The 21,914-nt window shown below is 43.2% G+C and overlaps 1 protein-coding gene across 1 annotated transcript in view; it reads left to right on the top strand.

Moving 5' to 3' along the window:
- The window catches only part of LOC306732908 (roundabout homolog 1-like), a gene marked incomplete at its 5' end in the record, with an annotated part of 74,855 nt that extends 53,477 nt beyond the window's left edge, over positions 1–21,378 (top strand). The window contains 27 exons of the mRNA XM_079214083.1: positions 2,398–2,555; positions 5,856–5,976; positions 6,932–7,070; positions 7,173–7,300; positions 9,296–9,420; positions 9,520–9,691; positions 11,829–12,034; positions 12,133–12,214; positions 12,305–12,467; positions 12,562–12,728; positions 12,821–12,942; positions 13,812–14,046; positions 14,239–14,360; positions 14,535–14,706; positions 15,010–15,207; positions 15,922–15,948; positions 16,783–16,822; positions 17,014–17,168; positions 17,334–17,693; positions 17,792–17,911; positions 18,004–18,139; positions 18,865–19,017; positions 19,122–19,582; positions 20,454–20,594; positions 20,686–20,907; positions 20,993–21,129; positions 21,254–21,378. Coding sequence (XP_079070209.1) covers positions 2,398–2,555; positions 5,856–5,976; positions 6,932–7,070; positions 7,173–7,300; positions 9,296–9,420; positions 9,520–9,691; positions 11,829–12,034; positions 12,133–12,214; positions 12,305–12,467; positions 12,562–12,728; positions 12,821–12,942; positions 13,812–14,046; positions 14,239–14,360; positions 14,535–14,706; positions 15,010–15,207; positions 15,922–15,948; positions 16,783–16,822; positions 17,014–17,168; positions 17,334–17,693; positions 17,792–17,911; positions 18,004–18,139; positions 18,865–19,017; positions 19,122–19,582; positions 20,454–20,594; positions 20,686–20,907; positions 20,993–21,129; positions 21,254–21,268 — 4,277 coding nt within the window. The 3' untranslated portion in view covers positions 21,269–21,378. The remainder of the gene's footprint in view (positions 1–2,397; positions 2,556–5,855; positions 5,977–6,931; positions 7,071–7,172; positions 7,301–9,295; positions 9,421–9,519; positions 9,692–11,828; positions 12,035–12,132; positions 12,215–12,304; positions 12,468–12,561; positions 12,729–12,820; positions 12,943–13,811; positions 14,047–14,238; positions 14,361–14,534; positions 14,707–15,009; positions 15,208–15,921; positions 15,949–16,782; positions 16,823–17,013; positions 17,169–17,333; positions 17,694–17,791; positions 17,912–18,003; positions 18,140–18,864; positions 19,018–19,121; positions 19,583–20,453; positions 20,595–20,685; positions 20,908–20,992; positions 21,130–21,253) is intronic.
- Positions 21,379–21,914: the final 536 nt, after the last annotated feature.

Genomic DNA, 21,914 nt, shown 5'->3' with positions numbered 1-21,914 from the left:
TATGCAGTCTTGTTTTGCAAACGCCACGGACTCAAGCGATATCGGGTTGGACGGCGGCATCACTCCTAGAGAGTAGCTTGTTAGGATATGTTTACTAATGAGCACAAATTATTACAATTTCGTGAAGCTATAAGAGGACAAGAAAAGGAATTTAGGAATGTTTAGAAACTAGAGTCTTAGCATTGCTTAGAAGTGCTCAAATTGTGTATGCTTGCATGGTTTTTACTCGGCCATGCATAATTTCTTATTATGACTTAATGCCCAGATACATTTTCCCTTTCTTAGAATATAAACAGTCAGTTTCACAAGCACATGTTCCAGATTATTTGTGCACTTACCTGGCACCACTGTATAACATGCACAAACGGGCCAACTTTCCCTTGTTCACAGACTCACAAAAACGTGCGCACTTTTGAGAACATTCTTTACTAACCTTCATAAGCTCCTTTTGCTTTTAACCCTCATCTCTCCTTGCCTTTTGCTTTACACTAACTCCGGCGCTATCACCAAAAATATATCTTTAACAGAGGGGTTTGAGGAAATGTTCCAGGCTTTCCAATCCCATGGAGACATTTGGACCTCACACGATAGTAAAAACAGATGTGTAACTCGATTGCTATTGGACTAATAAGATAGTATCAGTCAAAACATCAACACACACACACACACACACACATACACACACACTGTACGCACACTTGTGATGGTCTCACTTTCTTCCTGTCTGAAGTAACCTCAACCATGTTTTTGTGTCCCACGAGGAATGCCTTTTATCATGTGACACGGTGGTGTTGGCGGTGATGGGCTGGGGGGAGGTGAGGGTCGCCAGACAGCTGTTTCCCATCAGCACTCAGTCAACTGCAGTCATGCAGTTGCAGCCCTGCTCAGGGGATCAGAGGGGCAGAGCAGCAGAGTGGAGCTCAAAGAAGTGCGGAGGCCAGAATGCCTCCAATTAGAAGGTCATCCCAATTTGTTTTCCCATATCCACAGTGCCCGTCAGGCGTCTCAGGCCTGCTTGTCCAGTGTCATGTACAAATCCAGAGCCAGAGGTGAACGAGTTGCCGCCATCTGGGAGTCATTATGCCTTTTCCTCATTGTTTCCTGTCTTTTCACCCCAGCCCAAGCTCAACTGAGAACTGCTCGCTCTTTGTTGGCTCAGCTCCCTTGGCTTGTTCAGGTTCTGAGCCCCCCACCCCCAAACCCCCACCTCATGTAATTTAAGACTGGGAATGCTTAACAGCAGACACTCATGCAGAGGCGTCTACATTAGCACATGTTGTTCACCTCATCAGAAGCAGAATATTTCTCAGTTGTAGAGAACAAAAGGTTGTTTTCATTGATGACGTACCCCTTGTTTTTCCTTCACACACCCCCATTCCATTCTCCCATACTACAGTTTAAAGCTCTGACATTATTCCGGTAGAATATTTTTTTTTTTGACACACTTAATAGAATCCCTCGCTCCTCCTCCTCATGCTGTTCAGAGCTTGAGGCGGTGCAGTGGCGCTCCTTATACACAGTCCATGGTGGAGACGGGAATGAGCCGCCTGTGGCCGGCAGAAATCACACTCTTCTGTTGGGCTTCTTGGAGTGGATGAGGGTTTGCTTTGTCTCCAGTTCTGCTTCTGGTTCGCGGGCTCTATTTCTGTGCGCACGCTACTCGTTGTGGAAAAATGATGAATTGCGGTGGTAGCTTTTTCCGCCGGCTGCTCGTGGAGCCGCCTGGATCTCACCTTCCTGCATTGCTCTGGAGCCGTGTGTCTTCTTGTCTTTCTCTCTGTCATCAAGACAAGCAGCTTTCTCAGCAGCTTGTCTCAATAAACCGTATCCCGTATCTGTTTGAGAAAAAGGAAGTAATCACATGAGAAATCCGTGCAGCTTGTGTCTTTTATAGCACAGTGCTGATTTACATGAAGGATATATCACATCTATGATATAAAAGATCAAGGTATTGGAACTTGTAACACCGTATATTTTGCAATATCCTGCCACTCAAGTGGTTTATATCTCAAGAAGGCCTTTGCTAGGTGACAATATGGCCTTGCTCCTCTTACAAAAATGGCAATAATTTAGTGTTTTGTTCACGTCATTGCCATGCTAGGAACAAGAAAAGGGGAGACGACATCAAATAAAAAAAATAAAAAAACTATTTCCCTTGGCTGACATTAAAAAACCACACAGCACATACAGTATGTCAAAAGTTCTGAATTCATAGCTACAATTCCCACGGGTGAAAGCTGGATACCATCCGTCAGTCTTCTTATTCACACAATAAACACAGCCCCACTTGGATGCACCAACAACATCAGCCAATGTTATAATTTCATTGTCAAATCATAGTCAAACATCCTTAAATTCCGATGTATTTACTGTTTTGCTTTTCTGTGCTGTTTCCAGTTTTGCGCGATGACTTCAGACAGAACCCAGTCGACGTCATGGTCGCAGTGGGGGAGCCGGCCGTGCTGGAGTGCCAACCACCGCGTGGGCACCCCGAACCCACCATCTCCTGGAGGAAAGACGGCTCCAACTTAGATGACAGAGATGAACGCATCACAGTAAGAGATGCCACCTTGACTTTTTAACGATTACACGTCATTCTGACCTTTTTAAGGAATAGTTTTGAAGTACGGCGAAGCAAGATTGTGAGGTGGAAATCCCAAAATGATTTCCTTGTGGTCATGAGAACACTATATAACATCATCTGTGCCCATGTCCTGTTCCCAGCAGAGAATTGAGAATGCCAGGAGAAAACCCAAAAGATTTATTTGGCACACAAGAATGCTAAAGCAGTGCATATGATGTTTTTTTTTATATACCTTGTGGCAAAAATACACAACAACGGGAAACAAAGACAAGCTGTAACTTGAAAGTGTCTTCATTTGAGCTACAGCCAGCTATTAATCTGCTATATTAAGTTGTCATGTGGCGTACAGTACAGCGCAGGGATTGTCTTGCATGTTTTTGTATACACACAGCGGATTTCAGACCCAGAAGCCTCTGATTGGTCAGGCCAGTAGAAACAGGCTTTTTCATCCTTTAACTCAAGAAGAGAACCATGTTTCAGCAACTCTGATGTTGCCCTCTCTCTCTCTCTCTCTCTCTGTCTCTCTCTGTGTGTGTGTGTGTGTGTGTGTGTGTGTGTGTGTGTCCGTGTGTCCGTGTGTGTTGATTTGTTTATTTGAATGTCTCTGCATGCTCCCGGGGACATACAAGAGCGAATTCAAAGCTCATGTTAGTGCGCAGTGACAGGTAGAGTCTCTCTGGGGGACTGTGATGGACGGAGCAGCTATCTCTGATTTAAGGAGAGGCATGGATCAGAGCCAGGGGGGGCAGGCTCCTCTGAGGGAAATACAAAGGCTGCTTTCTGCTTTGTACTTTCTGCGTGCCTGTCTTTGTCCTCCCTAATCATCTTCTCTATATGGAAATATCTCTTTGCCGTGAGAGTTCACTCAAAGACATCACTTACTGTACAGAGACCAAAGAAGTCCACCACAAGTGATTCCTGGCTACTTTCCATCCTTTTGAGTAGCGTCCCTTGTGGCCTTGACCATCATGTATTAATTCTGATATGTAGGTAAAGTTGTGAGTTAATTCTTAAAAACGTTTTTTTAGAAAGATTCTCACACACAGCAAGAATTTGATTTATTGATTTTTACTTTTTTTTAAAAGCTTTTATACAAAAAAAAATAGATCTCACCATAAGCCTTTAGAACGTGTGGGTCTTCAGGGCATCTGAGGCTATGTGAAGAAGAAAGTGAACACACTGAAACAGAGCAGAAGTGAAAGCTGAGGTTTCAGTGTCCGAGATGGAGGATAGACAAACCACATTTGGATTTTCTTTGAAATGGAACGGCTGCTAAAAACGAGGAGCGGTCAGTCCAGGAAGTAAAAAAGCTCTCTGTCTGCTCTTTAATCAGCTGCTAAAGTTACTAGTGCAGCAGTATTTACAGCAAACAGCAAAAAGTTGCAGGACACAAGTATAGCATTAGTCCGTGGCATTGGTTTGCACTAGATCATCTTTTCAATCCTGGAGGAGTAATTTACTGGCATTGGTACTTACCACAGAATTTGATATTCATTCATAAAGGAACAGCTATAACACAGATTCCACAGGCCCAGGGCTGCCCGATGAATCTAAGACATAAATCTCTTATTCCAGGGTTCAACTAGATGACATCAGTGCCCTGATTTTAATATAGTTATGCATCTAATGAAAATGTTAGTGCTTATTCAATGAAATGGTAAACTGCAGTGTGGGAAAGATTATGAGCCAATAATACATTTATCCATTGACATTCAAGTAATTAGAAATAAATCCTTTATTGTGTAGACACATGTCACAGGTTACCCTATTTTATATTTTATATTTTCTGCTATACCATGTCGCTTTTAATCATGCAATTGAACTGTTTGGAGTTCAAGCAATTATCTCATATTTCATGTGCAAATAAGCCACACAAAAACTAAACTATATATATATTAAAAAAAAATTATATATATATATATATATATATATTGATATGTATTCATTTTGGGCCAGTAAAATACTGTCAGTCATGAAACACTTAGCGTTGACTCTAATATGAGTTCAGACATCCAAACCAAATCCACTGGATACTGACAGGAATGGCTGAATCTGCAATAAATTCCCTGCTCTTTCTGATCTCGATTGGTTGGCTTCTTGTATGAAAAGTACACAGGACCACAAGTCACACCACAGCCCGTTAAATAATCTTCTTCAAACCACATCATTTGCAACACATTTAGAATGTCAGCCACAGTTAGGCCACGCTTAGTTTGTATTTGTTTGGCGTACGGTATGAGCTGTTTGTGGCGTAAGGTTAGCCTGAAGGAAGCTTACTAATAAAGGAAAGGCCGTTGGTTTCATCCATGCAGCAGCAATTTAATGATGCATTCTATCTGTATGCTGGTGAGTGGAGAGTGCTCACCAAGCCAGGTGCTGTCTAGCATGAAGCCGAGTCCCCGGCCTGCTTCATGGACGCAGCACGGTAGGCAGCCTTGACCTCTGACCTCTGTTAAGAAATAACAGAGCCGCGCTATTCTAGGCTGTGTGTGTCTCTAGCAGACATGTGCGGACAGATTGATTCTGTTTCTTAGTGTGAGTAGGGGGGGAAAAAGCAATCTTAAATCACAATAACGAGGATGAAAGTTTAATTGAATGCCTGGGAGAAGGTCTCAGATGTCTGGGTGCAGGGAATGGCCTTGTGTTTGGTGCGGGATCTTCAGATGGTCATGTGAACCCGCTATAGTATCATGCTTGTGCTGAGTGCTGCTCTGGTATCACCTCTAGCACTGAGTAACTGCAGACTATAAGTGGAGCAGCTAACATTGGAAGCTATAAAGACAGCTAGCTACCACACTGTGGGGGCGTCTGGTGTATAGGATATGAAAAGAATAAAAACAGTATGGAGTGCAAATATCTTCCACCTCTTTGATGTGTGTGTGTGTGTGTGTGTGTGTGTGTGTGTGTGTGTGTGTGTGTGTGTGTGTGTGTGTTCAGATTTCAGTATAGAGGAGATAACAAGTTTGGGAAAGGCAAAGATGGCTGACATCTGAGGACAGTCTCTACAAAGAGACGGTGTCTTTGTTCCCAGGGTTCTGTGCTAATGTAGCACTAGATATGAATTATGTAATTTCATAATGGGTGACCTTCTGTGCAACTTTAAAAGCAGTGCACATTCTGTTCCTCAGATAAAGAGGTGCATTCAGAGACACACAAGCATGCAGGACTTCAGCTGTGGCACATTTCCTCATTCAATTTGCAATCTTTGACCACATATCAATTATGAAAGTTATGAAAGAGCTGTGCAAATATCTCCCGTGCTTTCTTTTAGATTCGCAGTGGCAAGCTGATGATTACCAACACCAGGAAGACGGACGCAGGGAAATACATCTGCGTTGGAACCAACATGGTGGGAGAGAGGGAGAGCGAGATCGCTGAACTCACTGTGCTAGGTAACATTTGCGGCTTGGTGATTGCATTTCCCACTGTTGCAGTGCTTCACTTAGTCTAAGTACCCTCTCAGTTCACAGTTGTTTAGTTTGCCAGTCTGCTATGCATATCTTTGTTACTGGGGTATAATAACCCATTAATTATGTTGATTATGCAGCACTACCATCCAGACTGCCAGCTTTGGAGAGCATTTCCCTCCAAACAAGTGCTGAACACCTACCGCTGCTACATCCAACGCTAAAACCCCTCAAACCTTTCAGTACAAGAGCTCCCCTGTTCCAAAAGCCCCTCCCCCCCCCCTCCTTATTTTCACATTTCAACATTTCCCATCTGAATAGAGCTCTTATCAGTATCACAGGGTTAGATGACCTTGGTTTAGATTGGAGGTATACAGTACAGTGCCTCATTGAGCCATTCAAGGCTGTGAGAATATTCTCGCTGAATGCAGAACTAGGTCAAAATATGTTATTCTACAGGTTTTGCATATTTCTTCTTTTTATTAGAAGTGTGGTGTGTTTTTTTGGGGTGTTAGTTGGGAAAAATCTTCCAGCAATTGGTTGAAGTCATGGGACCAGACGGTATTAGCAAAAATAGCTTAGTCCTAGTTATGTAAACATTTCACATGTTTTCTGTTCTTTACCAGATAGTTGGCTGACTGCACTCACAATAAATGTTATTATTTTGCTATAATACCCTGCACAGGTTCCTTGCATTGGGTACATGTTATTTTGAACATGTTTTATTTTAATCGTACGGAACATACAATGCATTATTAAACTTGGTACAGTGACGTTTAGATAAGTTACTGTAATGACACAAAAAGGTAGAATACACGGGTAGATCATCCAAATTGTAAATATATGAACATAAGAAGTGTATGAATATAGATAGAGAGCCATCTTTGACATAATGACAGTGGTGGTTCAGTGGATATTTATGTTCGTCGCTGCCCTGCAGAGCGGCCAACCTTCATGAAGCGGCCCAGCAGTGTGGTGGTGTTGGCAGAGGAGGGCGTGGAGTTCCACTGTGTGGTTCAAGGAGACCCTGTTCCCACTGTCCGCTGGAGGAAAGATGACTCCGACCTTCCTAAGGGCCGGTAATGCACAAAAAGCCCTCTATGCATTAATTTACCATGCTAACGCGCCGTTTCAACTTTTTCTTTCATCTCATGATTTATGTGTGTCCGTTCTCTCCACAGATTTGAAATCCTAGAGGACCATACATTGATTGTTCGCCAAGTGACCTCTTCAGATGAGGGCTCCTATACATGTGTGGTGGAGAACATGGTTGGCAAGTCTGAATCATCCGCCACGCTCACTGTACATGGTCAGTACAACCCAAGCCTCTCATGCAATGTCCTCTAAACCTTCTTCTCTTCTAAATACACTGTTTTCAGAACCTTGCATTTGCTTTTTAATGGATGAGATATTTGCAACACAGCTGCTTCTAGCCTAACAGGAGAACTAATCCTGTCTTTTAATGTCACAAATTAGCAGGCAATGACTTTATGCTTACAGTACAGACAAGCGCAGTTACAGTATCTCTGGAATTTTTCCGTCTGTTTTTTTTTTTTCCCTTTCCACATACTTGCTCAAGGTCATATGATGTCTGCAGCAATTATAACAAACACGCAGCATAGGTCATCGCAGCAGTTTGTTTACTGTGCGTTTCATGGTAATGTCCTGTATAAACCGAGAAGAGCAGAGTAAATGTTTACTTGCTTGCAGATGATGGATTCATTTGGTCTGTGGGTCCTGCCACATTGACACCCTTTAGTTCTTAAATCAGTGGGCGAAAATGAGCAGTGACACATAGCTGCACACAGAGACCCATATATGTATACACATAACCACACAAACACACAGCAGTGACACAGTGGGCGACATAGCCTGTGAGGGCAGTAGGACTTAATTAAAGATAAGACAGGGCTGGCTGCATGCTGGGAAATTACATGGTTCCAATTACACCGTCTTCTTCTCCCACCAAAAAAAACGAGTGTCTCGGGGGTGGCATAGTTAATTTGGGCAGTGAATGAAGAAGGGCAGGAATAAGTGGTAGGTGAGTAGAAGTTGTATTGTGGGAGGAAACAGCGAGCTACCTAAGTTAATGTATGTTTCATAATTACATTTAAAAAACTCTGGCAGGTGCAGCGTTAGTTTTAACCATTGAATCATTTTTACGGACCTAGAACATTTGGTTGATATTAAACAGTTGCCATTTGAAACAGATGTAGCATGCACAGTTTAATTAAGTGTCCTATCCACGATACACCTTTTTTCAGACAAACCCAGCATATTGAACAATAACCAGTGCTATCCTCTCACAATAGTTCCAAAACCCGCTGGTTAGCCAGCCATTCTTTTCACTATAAATCCAGTTCACGGATGTTAAGATGTGCAGTAGTTTTCATCTCAACATGTGTCTTTTTGTGTGTAGTAAATCCCTGCATACCACCAGCAGTTCCCGCTTCTACCTTCTATCCAGACAAAATACTCCTTTCTCACCCCTCACAGTTTTACGTGCTCGTTAGAGGATTGTATCTTTGTCCAAATACGCCTCAAGGACGTCTGGCCCTATAACTCAAAGCAGCAATTACATATACGTTTCACACCTTCCAGTCAACTAGTCAGTCGGGTCTAACAGGGGCTAAACAGCAGGCCTTGTCCACTGACACCTGTTTTGTATTTTAATTACCTGTTGTGTGCGCGTGTCTGTGTGTGTGTGTGTGTGTGTGTGTTTCGAAGACCCCCCCCCCCCCCCCCCCACACACACACAATGTTTCGAAGAAATGTTTTACTTTACTTCACAAAGATTCTGCACATAGATATGTTTGAACTTGCATCCCCATATTGTCTGGCTGTGTTTCATACCAATTCCTTTGTGCTCACTCTCTCAAGCGTGTGTCAGTACTGTTGAGTGTATCATTGCAGTTCCATAAACCTGTGTGTGCCTTCATTACTCATTACATCTGCTCTTTTTTTTGTGTCTTTTCCCTTGTAGTCAATACTGGTAAGTTGTCATCCGTCCCTCATCCACCATCTGACAGCAACAAGAAATCTTAAGCCCCTGTCATTGTCCTCTTCACTGTTTATCCATCCACCAATACAGTATGTAATTCATGTTATGTGCTGGTTAATCAATAGATACAGTATGTGCTGTTTTTTTTTCATTTGAAAAGAAGGTAAATAATGTCTGTCCCCTGCTTCATACACACTTAGCCTTTACTCCTTGAGCTTTTCATGCATACTGAGGTATTCTAAAACTGGGAATGATGACAATGTATCAGGCTGCCAGGTAATTAGGGCCTCATTTCCTCTGCAGCACCTCCGGCATTTGCCATACGCCCCAGGAACCAGGTGGTGGCAGTGGGCAGGACGGTCACCTTCCAGTGCGAGGCCACTGGCAACCCACAGCCCGCTATCTTCTGGCAGAGGGAGGGCAGTGAGGTGAGATTGACACTCGGTCTGTCGTCACACTTAATCACGCCTCTTTGCAAATAGCAAACAAATGGGATTCTAACTCTCTGATCTTTGTCTTCTCCCCAGAGTCTCTTGTTCTCTTACCAGCCACCGCAGCCCTTTAGCCGTCTGTCTGTCTCCCAGATGGGCAGTTTGACTATTACCGATGTTCAGCGCTCTGATGGCGGCTTCTACAGCTGCCAGGCTCTCAACATTGCTGGCAGTGTTATTACCAAAGCACTGCTGGAGGTCACAGACTGTGAGTACAGGGAAGGTGTGATGGAGGGCAGATGGAGGGGGGCAGCTTTCTAGCTTCAATGTTTTGTTTTTTGGCTAAGCAGACTACATTGTTGAGCAGGTGTCTTAAGCTACTAACTGGCTTTGGTTGCAGACTGGTGAGATGGGAATTCAGAATTTCTGTTGCTCAAAACCATCTGTTTCCATGGTGATTGTGTTTTAAAGAGGGTTTGGACTTTTCTGTTTTACCTCTGGAAATTACATTTATTAAATGTAGGCACAGTTTGTAATCTAAATTAAGAGGACGAGGGGAAATATAAGTATTATTATTCATTGTCACTCTATTTTCCATTAATACAACTTAGTTTGTGTTTTATTTTACCGTAAATATCTGTGAATTAAGAAGGCAGGATTGACACAATATTATTGAAAGGTAATTTGATTTGGAAATATGCCGAGGGACTCATCCAAATCCTGGCGGATGAAATAACTGTGTTAATTGTTTAAAAAAAGAAGAAGCAATTTAAATGTGCTTGGAGGGCCACGACAGTAATTACACACCGCCAGCAAAGTATACAAGCTCCCAATTAAATGACCTGTGTGATCATGAATGCATGTGTGTGGGTGACTGCATACTGTGTACATATAAAATAAATGAATAACGATAATTGTTTCAGCCCTAAACAGTCAGTTACTACATCTCTGAGTTGTTCAGTGCAGCCCAATTAGTTATAAAGGATAATCTGCTGTCTACATTGGTAATGTGTAAAGCCTCCTTCATAGGGAAATGAGAGGCATCCACTCAGTGAAAAATCAGTTACAGGTAATGAAAAAAAAAAAAAAAGATGGGGTCATGTTTTATGTAATTTTTTAGTGGTCTACAACACTGCACTCCCGCCTGCACCTGTTTCTCTTTACTCTCCCCCTCCCCCAAATTATCTCCATCCCACCACACTCCTCTCATCCCCATTTGGAGTGGTGCATTTGTATGGAAATAACACCTCAGGCAGTTTTCAAGGCGTGTTTCCATCACCTTTTTTTGGTATTTTTATTTATTTATCTAGAACCCCTGCCTCCATCCACAGGGTTTTAAAATGAGAGAGAGAGAGAAGGAGAGAGAGAGAGGGACAGAGAGAGGGGGACAGAGAGAGAGAGAGAGTTCTGTTATCTAAGTGGGATGGTTATTAGTTGGGCTTTGCCGTTGTGATTGGAGCCGGCTCCAGCAGTACGTACTGCCGAATGAACGATTAGTTGCTCTCCGCTGGAGGGGAAAAGTTGATTTATTTTTCCTCCACTGCCTGCTCAGCCACCTCAACCTATTGTTCTCCCTTTACCAATTTTCCTTTCAATATCTTTCACATCTTATCTGTCTTTTATTTTATTTTTTGCCAGCGTTTCGGGTTTCATTTTCTTTACTCTCATCTGTCTTACTTTTATTTCTGTCTCTGTCTTCATGACTTTGATCTTTTGTCAACCTCAATCTCCAATTCCATAATGTACTGTTGACACTGCTGGCATTTTGCCTTTATTTGAAAGTGATAGTAGAGAAACAGAGAGGGGAATGCGAGAAGAGAGGGCCATGACACGATGCAACAACCGGAATCAAACCGGTGACCTTGCAGTTAAAATGGTACGTGTCTTAGCCACACAGACAGCAGGCGTCCCCACTGTTTTTAGAGTTAACAGAATAAAGTTCAATAAAATAAAGTAATATTCCTTTTGTACCAACAGGAAAGTATAGCATCCTGTGAGCAACTTCAGTTAAGAGACCTCGTTTCCTCTGTAAAGTGTATTAAGCCCACAAAAGTGAGATCTTTCCATAACCTTACTTTACCAATACTGTCCTTGTATTGACTACAATCTTTCCCAAACCTCAAACAGATGCTTTTCGGTTAATAAACATGACCCCAAAAACCCATAAACAAGTTTTCGCTGTACTGGCTCTTGCTTGCTAAACATAAAACGCATGTGCAATGTGAATAAATTGCATTTGCAGTCAACATTGCAAGTTAAATATGACATCTTGCCATGTTATTAAAAATAATCCCGGTTTGGAGTTTCCTCTGAAACATATTTGCACATTCTTAAATTTGAAAACTTCTCAAAAAGCAAAGTCTTCTTTCACTTCCCTACTTCTTTTTTCTTCTATTCTTTATTAGCTGGGTCAGACCACCCACCTCCTGTGATTAGGCAGGGCCCACTCAATCAGACCATTCCTGTGGACAGCACAGTGGTGCTGGGTTGCCAAACAGCTGCCTCTCCACCACCTACAGTCCACTGGAAGAAGGATGGTGCTGTGGTGTCTCCAGTGGACTCCCGCATGTCTGTAGCAGACACAGGATCACTGGAGATCCGCTACGCCAAGGTAGGAGGAGTAACACAGCAGTTAGTGTTTAGCAATTACGTTGACAGCACCGAGCCAAGCTGCCCCCTAATATCTGCTACTGCACTTCCTCTCCTCAGCTGGGAGATACAGGCTTCTACACTTGTGTAGCTTCCAGTCCAAATGGAGAGGCTTCCTGGACAGCTTACTTACAGGTGGAGGGTAGGTCACACAAATGAATCAAATGTTGTCAATACACGCCGAAGAGTCCTGTGTCGTGGACTTAAATGCATTTCTTGTTATATCCGGCAGAGTTTGGAGTTGTTGTTCAGTCCAGTCAGCCAATAGACCCGAAGCTGATCCCCAGTGCTCCATTTAAACCTGAGGTGACCGACGTCAGCCGTACCTCTGTCACTCTTTCATGGAAACTCGACGTCGGCGCTACACCTACATCTTACCTGATCGAGGCATTCAGGTCAGACACATGTATTGTAGTGTATGCCAACCATCAAGCTCGGTGAAACTTCCCTTGCATCTGTGTGTGACCCTTTCGTCACCTCTCCCTGCAGTTATACGTTAGGCAGCAGATGGGTGACCCTCGCTGAGCATATAAAGACGCAGACTTTTGTACTGAGGAACCTGAAGCCTGCAGCTGTCTACCTCTTCATGGTCAGAGCGGTGAATTCTTACGGCCTCAGTGACCCCAGTCCAATCTCCGACTCTGTCCGAACACAAGGTCGGTGTGGGCTTTTCATTCCTTTTACATTCCAATTTCAATTCAAATGAATGATTGCCGTTTTACTTCATTCCTTCCTTTTGCACCAACAGACGGCACTTCCACCATGCAGGGGGTGGATCACCGGCACGTCCAGAGGGAGCTCGGCGATGTGGTGATCCACCTGCACACACCAACAGTGGTGTCGGCTTCTGCTGTGAGGGTGCAGTGGATGGTAAGGGCGCCGTGCCATGATGTGAACAGTTTTGCTACATGTCAGAGTTAGGGTAAATATGGGAAAAGGTCAAATGTGCAATTTTGCCAGTAAATGTAAACACATACTGCATCTCAACGAATGATATAAGAGCAAAGGGCTTGTGGTTTAAAATATAAAACAAGGCTGTCTGCTGACAGGTTTTATCAGGGGTTATTATAGCACAGATGTATACTCTCTGATATGTTTTCTCTCATTCTCCCAAACAAGACAAAGAAGTGAACTGTCAATGATGAATGGGCAAATTCACTTTCAACAGAGATGTAGAGAAACGTAGGAGCTTCGAGCCTAAAATGTCTTTGTCAATTGTTTAAAAGATTTATTTTATGCTGGAATTACATGTGGGTTTCTTTCTCAACATTTAACAGCAGAGATAAACCCACTGCTCAGAGAAGTGAATTATCTTGGTGTGATACATTTTGCCTTATTTCCAACACATTTTTAGGCATTTCATGTCAACATATTGTGGTTTAAATGGAAAGTGTTTAATCCTCTCCTGGCTTGAATTAAACCACAGCCGTGTTGAAAGGAAACTATTAATGACCTCCTCTTGTGGTTTCTGGTGAGAATTCAGATATGAGGACATGTTAATCTGTATCAACCTAAATACAGCCTGAATGAATCTTAATAGATCATTCCTGCAGGATTTTCACTCTCACTTAAGCCTCCCAGATGTGGGTTGTTTTATCTCCCACGCAGATATAATACTTGTACTAACAACTGCATCACATTCACACATCTCTTTGATTCTAGCCCAGATGGTTTTCGCTCATTATCAAAAAGGCGATCGCTGTTCATGCGCCGTGTTTTTTCCTCTGCACCTCCGCCAGGTCGAGCAGCAGTCCCCGTACATTCAGGGTTACAAGGTGCTCTACCGGGCGTCCGCTGAGCACGGCCAGCCAGAGGGGCAGTGGAGTGTCCTGGAGGTACACGCCCCACGGGAGGACGGCGTGGTGATCGGCCAGCTGAGAAGAGGATCCATCTACGAGTTCAAAGTGCGCCCCTTCTTTGATGAGTTCCAGGGAGCTGACAGTGAGGTGAAGGTGGTCAGGACATTGGAAGAAGGTGAGTGGTATTAAATGTAGCAATTCATAGGTGAGAGGAAGTAAATGACATCGGTGCAACTCTTTCATTTCTTTCAGTACTTTTTTTAATGTGCAAACCTGCTTGAGAGGCAGACCACAACTGGGATGCAGACAGCATCAAATGAGATTTAATTTAGGTCTGCATGGTTAACAGTGTACTTCATTGTCTTAGCCCCTAGCAGAGCACCACAGGGCGTTAAGGTGACAAAAAGTGATGCCAATGGGAGCGCCATCCTGGTTGCTTGGAAACCGCCTCCGCAACGGGAAGAAGCTGGAGTCATTCAGGAGTACAAAGTAAGAAAAGAAAGCGCCCCAACCGCCCTCTCTTACACACACTCTGACTCATGAGTGTAACACTTAGAATGTAAATGGCACCTTTATGAGGCTGATGATGCCTTTTGTGTTGTTGGATGTGTCCCTCCGGCAATCCCTGTCATCTCATCTCCTCTCGTCACCTTCTGCTGACAGATCTGGTGCCTGGGTAATGAGAGTCGCTATCATGTAAACCAGTCGGTCGATGGCTCCACTTTTTCCGTGCTCATCTCCAGTCTGGCGCCAGGAATTCGTTACAGCGTTGAGGTTGCGGCCAGCAACGGTGGTGGACCTGGCGTCAAGAGTGATGTCACTTTTTTTCAATTAGGTGAGCGTTCTCCCGAGATATGAGTGTTCATTTAGTTAGGTGTTATAAAACTAGGCCTAAAAACAATGACACAGCACATTATTGTGAAAACTTCTATAGTCTCTCTCAGCCTCCTTTTCATTATCAAGTGTTCATAAAAAAAAGTGTAATAAAGCACCATGTTGTGCTTACCCTGCTGTTACTTAGCTTCATATAGTTTTTTTAACGATGCTCTTGTATCTTTGCTGCTGCATCAACATTTTCGAACATTCATTTTCCTGCACATACTGTATAATGTCTCCTCTGTCTTCTTTTACTGGTTAGACTCTGCAGGACAGATGATGGATATCAGTGAGGAAAAAGACACATTGTCTCAGATCTCAGATGTGGTGAGGCAACCGGCCTTTATCGCTGGCATTGGCGCCACCTGCTGGCTGGTCCTCATGATCTTCAGCGTGTGGCTCTACCGTCATCGCAAGAAGAGAAGTGGCCTCAGCAGCACATACACCGGCATCCGCAAGGGTGTGTGTTTCTCTGTGTTGTGTGTATGTTTTAGACAGGTGCATGAATGTATGTTCAAGGTAGCTCATCCTATGTGTGCACCCGCATCAAAGTTGATCATGTTACTTTTGTGGGAACATTTGAAGGTCATTGCGATTGAGATAGAAGGGATGAAGCAACGGCACGCTGCCACCGCGCTAAACAGCGGTCTTCCTCTCAGTGATATTAAGGAATAATTTAAGAGGCTGATGAGCAGATCACATCAAAGGGAGAAAAATGCTCTGGTATAATCTGTCTTTGACACACAGACTTCAGAAACAAATTAGCATTTGCGACTGTGCAGCCAGTCAAAGGCTGACCTTTAGTCGTTTATTTGGAGAATGTCATTTTCTCAACACAGCACAGGTCTTAGAGGCACAGGCCTGTCAACCTGCCATTACCATGTCTGCTACAATATCACTGTTATTTTCCCACTCTCTCTTTGGTTGCCTGTCACCCTCCACCCCATTAACCCTCACCTGGACACTTTTCAAAGACAGAGGCAGCAGTAAGGCAGATGGCATGGGGTTATTTAAATCTTTGTACAGTATACATGAAGAGATGTCCATCACACAGCAGAGAGTGCAGGCATAGACACGTACAAATATCATAGTGTGAGTAACAGAGCAATACTGTAATAGTGAAGCTTATTGAAATTATTTCAGTTTGCTCATCTTATTCTCTGTCTTCCTACAGTCCCGTCATTCACCTTTACACCTACAGGTATGTACAGTATGGTTTTCTGTTAATGTTTGTGATATTTAATGTATTTGGCAAGTTATTTTATTTTATTCAGTTCAAATATCGTAAGATAAAACTGCATCCTGTCTCTTGCAATTCAGTTTTTCACTGTAATTTGCATATAGCAAGGTGTGGAAGCACAACTGAATGATTGCACAATGCTAAAAGAGCATATAAGTGGGATTTTATGCAGCTCAACTTATAATACTGCTAACACATAAATGTGTCGCGAATAAAGTAAAACATCATCAAGAATATGAGCTAAAAGGGATATTCAATAGTTATTTCTTTAAAGTGTGTATGTAGCAATTGTTGCTCCATAAACAGTAGGTAAGTACTAACATGTAAATACATATTTATTGGGTAACATTTGATCACAATGATGCAACAATGTGCTTTTGCATACAGCTCTATATGCGGAGGTGTCAAGCCTGCCTGTTCACGAGGTTAGGTTCATTTGATTAAATAAGTAAAAGACTGAATATATTCTGCCTGAGAACTTTTATTTGTTTGATGTTTTACTGGCGGCAGAAGGGAAACTGTCTCAAACAATGTTTCTAAATCTGTTTTGAAGGTATGCGGCGGTAGGCAAAGGCACAGGCAATTATTTATGTTGTGTTCATGCACATTAAACCATAGAGTCAGACTTTGCGTCCCAATCGATGAAAGCATGTATTAAAGTGAGTGCAAACTTTTGACTTAAGAGTTTTTTCTTATAATCTCTGCTTGCCTTTCATGGCTTCACTTTATCTGCCTTTGGCACTTTCCACTTTTTGACAGCTCATCAAGCTTTTTTTCTTCTTTATCTCTGTGCAGTGGCATATCAAAGAGGAGAATCTGTATGCAGTGCTGGCAGGTGAGTGATATTTTTGTCCCTTTGTGTCATACAAAGACTCACAGGAGGAATGCAGTTACATTGTGGAAACACTAGGGGGAGATGTCTTCCTTCTCCAAATGATGAAGCTCATGCATCCACCCCATGCTCATATATGAGCGATGATGGATGGCAGGTTTTGATTGACAGCCCTCTGGTCCTCCTTGTTGCAGACCCGGCCTTCTCAGCATGGGCGAACCTCTCAACCAGATGTGGCTGCCCGACAATTGGCCGAATGCATGTGCCAATCACAAGGACTGTAGCATCAACTGCTGCAATAATGGCAACGGCACCAGTGACAGTAACATGACAACATACAGCCGGCCAGGTTAGTGCAAGACTGAGCTCATGTCACAGTTCAGGAACTGTGGGAGCCTCTGAAGTACCTCTAATGTGCATATTGTGTGTCTTATATATACGCTGAAGCTTTGTGACTTGTGTTCTTCCTGTGTTCCTGTTCTGCTTTGTTTTAATGCTCATGTGTTATCCCCAGCTGACTGCATAGCAAACTATGGAAAGCATCCAGATAACAAACAGGGAGGACAGCTTGGTTCTGAGACGCCCATTTACAGCGATGTGAACCTCTCCAACAAGCTCAATGAGATTAAAACGTTCAACAACTCCAACTTGTGCTACGCAAGTCCAGGAGGAGATCCAGCAGCCACATATGAACCCATCCCGTATGCCACCACACAGATAATCCAGGCCAGCATTAAGAATAAGGCAGGTGGCCCTATAGTAGAGCAAATGGACATGCCCTGCTGGAAACAGCCCCCCAACCCACCTCCAATACCAAAGGAGATGGCAGCACAGATGCAGTACAACATATTTGAGCAAAACATGCTAAATAAAGGTAAAGTAGGGTCATTTTGGATTTGCTTCACACAATTTCTGTAAAAAAAAAGAAAAAAAGGAAAGGTTTTGAAATTGTTCTTGCGTCTTTGTCTTCAGATCACTTTCAAGGGAGTGAAGGAATGATCCATCCTAAAACTATCCCCTACAACCAGACCCGTGATCACAGCACAGGAGGCTCACACCACAGCTCTGACAGAGGCAGCAACAGCACCTCCGGTCAGGCCAACGGCTACTCTGTACACTGGTGAATTTTAACGAGGCGAGCCATACGTCTGTGTTTACCTTGATGTTTTCTTCTCCTCTCTCAGGGAGTCAAAATCAAAAGAAAGGAACGCGAGCCCCAAAGATCCCGAAACATAATGCAGTAAGCTGGGGAGAAGCGCTGTCTCCTCCTCATGCTAATGCCTGGGACTGTGATGAGTACAGCCTACCGATGGAAAGGAGGTATGGAGGGGGGGAAGACACACACAGATGCATGCACTTCTTTACCGCACACACTATTACACAGACATGCAAAGCTCCTTCAGCTGGTTGGAGTGGAGTCTGGAAAAGACTAGCACTTGAAAATGCCCTAAAATATGCACCAAATAGATTATTCTATTTGTTCTTGACTGACTATCCAGTGCACATAATTGGATAAACATTTGAATTACATATTATATATTACATTATATATATAACTTTTTTGTATGTGTTAAATTAAAGCTATTGCAGGATAAATTGAAGGAAAAAAATCCTATGATGAAGTTATCTGACTCACACGAGCGTAATTGGAGGTATGATGTGAACACCTGCAAGCCCTTTGTTCAAACAAGTCATTTTAGTCACAGTCAACACTTTTAACCCAACTAATTGCACCGTTTATATTCGTGTCATTGTCAGACGGTTTATTATGACAGCAGGTTGCAAATAATTACTTCATGAAATGCACATGAACATAACAGAAACAAGCAAGAGATGAGCAGCATTTCCACAGTAAAAAAACAGATGGTGCAGAAAGCCTATTGTTTTCGTCTTTGTACGTTTTTCTATGATGGAAATGTGTTTTTTGATGGCGGGACCAAGGGATTTGAACACAGGTCTAATGGGCTGTGACTAATGTGTCAGCACTGCCAGCACCCCTCTTTCCTTTAGCCATTATCTCATGTCAGTTGTCCTTTTCTTTTCAGTTTTGATCCAGAGGAGAGAATAGAAGGCTGCCCCACCCCACCAGTAAGAGCGGCAGCCTCATCTCCTGTTGAAGTGTCCTATAGTCACCCACACAACACAGCCCCACAGGGAGACCTGAGCAATGGCCTGCACGATGGAACTGAGCACATCAGGTAACCAGATTAAGACGCTGAATACCACCATTTTTAACTGACGCCATGCATTTCATTCTTTTGTTTTGACGCGACCGCACAAATATGTTTAATGCACTTTCCAGCCAACACATCGCCAGCCACCTTCGCCCTCTTTCCCCGACGCACACCTACAGCTCCATACCCTTCTGCATGGACACCGATGTACAGGAAGAGGAAGAGGAAGAGGAGGAGGAGGAGGAGGCAGAGGAGGAGACAGACGCAGAGCTCGCTGACAGTCACTACAGCCAACACCACAATCGGCAGAAGCACAAACACCAGCTGCACCACCCCTCTCCACACAAGCTGCTCCTCCATGGGCTGGAGCAGACCCCAGCCTCCAGCACGGGGGATCTGGACAGATCGGTCACAGGGTCCATGGTTAACAGCTGGGGCTCGGCATCTGAGGACAACATCTCATCTGGCAGGTCCAGTGTTGTCAGCACCTCGGAAGGATCCTTCTTCACAGACGGCGATTTCACTCAGGCGGTAGCCTCTTCACGGGATATTGTAGGCCTGCGCATGTGCAGATACCCAGAGGAGTCAGGTGAGAGGACTTCTGGGGAGGAAAGTTTGAACACGTGATTCTAGGGATGGCAACTGTGACCGTGTTAACATGTTGATGTTAGCATTTAGCCCAAAGCATTTACAGAGCTGCTTGCCTGGCAGGAACATAGCGCAGTGACTTAATAATATACTGTATTGACTTGAGAGGATGAGGAATCTAAAGTACTGCATTTTGGTTTTCCATGTACTATCAACCAAAGTTTTGAAAAAAGAGGGTTTTCCATCGGTTTCCATAGGCAGTCACAATATTAAAGTTCTTGGAAACTTGTTATTAATCTTAAATATTTCTCCATAAATGTAAATTGCTCTTTGCAACAATCAGTTAAAGTTAGTTAGTTGTTAGTTGGTCAGTGTGAGACTCAGCTAATCTGTGCCATCAGCCCTGTTTGGGTGTAGCTTAATCAGATTTCATTGGAAGGGTACTGGCAAACATAAGCAAAACATGAGGCAACTGTCATCACATTTGGTTTCTGCTGTTGTTAAATCCTGATTGATGCTCAAACGTTAGTGACTTTACCCTGTTCATATTCAAGTCCAGCCCATTTCAAACCAGAAATAAAAGCATGGACGCAAACAGCACACATTAAACTGCTCCAACATTGATGTACGACCACATTGCTCACAGTGAGAAAATAAGTTTTGACGACCGTATTTGAATGGATTAAATGAAAAGAGTATATAATTTTTATATTAACTGACCCTAAAAATCTTCTCGATTCATTTTCTGTTTGAAAACTTTAATCTCTCTATTAGTATTTTACAGTCTATCAACTTTAAGTGTACCAGCAGTACATGTGACATGTGATCTAAACAAATTCCTGATTTGTGCTGGATCTGTATGATGATTTCAGGCCGGCGGCTCCAGCGGCCCAGCAGCCCCATGTCCACTGACAGCAACATGAGTCCTGCAATAACACATAAAAGGCCCAGAAGGCATAAACAGAACCAGTCTGGTCAACAAGGCTACGAGTCCAAAGATGTCTTCAATGATGGTAAAAGCTGAACCGAGAATGAGATCAGAGATTTACTCCTCTTTATCTCGTAATAACTCTAACCTTTTGGATCTTTCCACCGTGTGCCCAGACTCCTGCATGCCTCTGAATTTCCCCAGCCAGATGTCCCACAGCGACTATAAGGTGAGGGGGGCCACGCTGCCTCGGATGGGCTCTGGGGATGCCCGGGGTCGACGCGGCAGCACTGGGACTCACAGGGCCAGGGAGGCTACATTAGAAGAGGGGGAGAGCCAGGACAAGCACAGGACTCCACCGGGAGGAAAAGGAAGCAGCAAAAGCCGACAGCACTCAGGCACTGGATGGATTATATTGCACACTTTTTAATAAGTCATTTAATGACCGGCCAACTAACATTTCTTTTCTTGTTTCTCCAACAGAATTTGGGGATGTCCTTCTGTACAGTCGCCCTTCTTTCCCATCAGGTCCAGCTCAGAGGGAGCCTGATGACACTAATTCATCCAGCTTTATGTCATGTGGAGACGCAAGGACCAAACAGGGAGGACAGGGGGAAGAGGTACATCACAATCAGGATTCTCTGTTCTCAGTTTGCTATTGGTTTTCTTTTTATTTACTGTGACACTTGTTAAGTATCAATTGAATTGAATTTCAGAAAACCTGAAACTGTTTTGTTTTCACAGTTCCTGAAAAGCTAAGAAGCAACGTGAGCACAACAGGAATACCCGGCAGTTGCTTCAGAGGAAGGACTTTGACCTTTCAATGTGCAAAAAAAAGACTTTTAAAATACTGCACAATACATGCTATTGTTTTCTACTTCAAATTTCTCATTAGGTGTTGGAAAAAAGAAAAAAAAAGTGCCCTCATTTTTAAGTCTGTAGACTTCAATTTTGACGCACGGTTTATTGTTTGCTTTTTGGGTGACCAGCCCTCCAGGAGCCTGAACCGCTGGTCGCTCATTAAAGTGAGATGAATGCACATTTGATGGCGGTCGTGAGTGTCTACATGAATATTGTCCATGGCGACTGCTTGATGCGGTCTGTTCATGATCTTTGCTTGTCAGTTGTCTTGTTATTTTACTATTATTGATATTCAGTCATTACCAGCCATCTTGTAAATTCTTGAAATTGTTTACTGCCACAGAAGTGCTTCAAATTCAAATTTTATATAACAGTGTTAATGTTTTATAAGTGATGTACATCTTGTCTTTGTATTATTTGTCCTACTTTGGTTATAAAAGCACAATCACTTAATTTTATTGTATGTTTTTGTTATATGAATTTCAGTCTGGAGGAAATCAGTCTTTGGAGTCTTGTTAATCATTTTTCATCAGTTCACTTCAGG

Source organism: Taurulus bubalis (genome assembly GCF_910589615.1).
Source record: "Taurulus bubalis genome assembly, chromosome: 2".
Taxonomy (NCBI): Eukaryota; Metazoa; Chordata; class Actinopteri; order Perciformes; family Cottidae; genus Taurulus; species Taurulus bubalis.
This window is presented reverse-complemented; position numbering and strand designations above follow the sequence as displayed.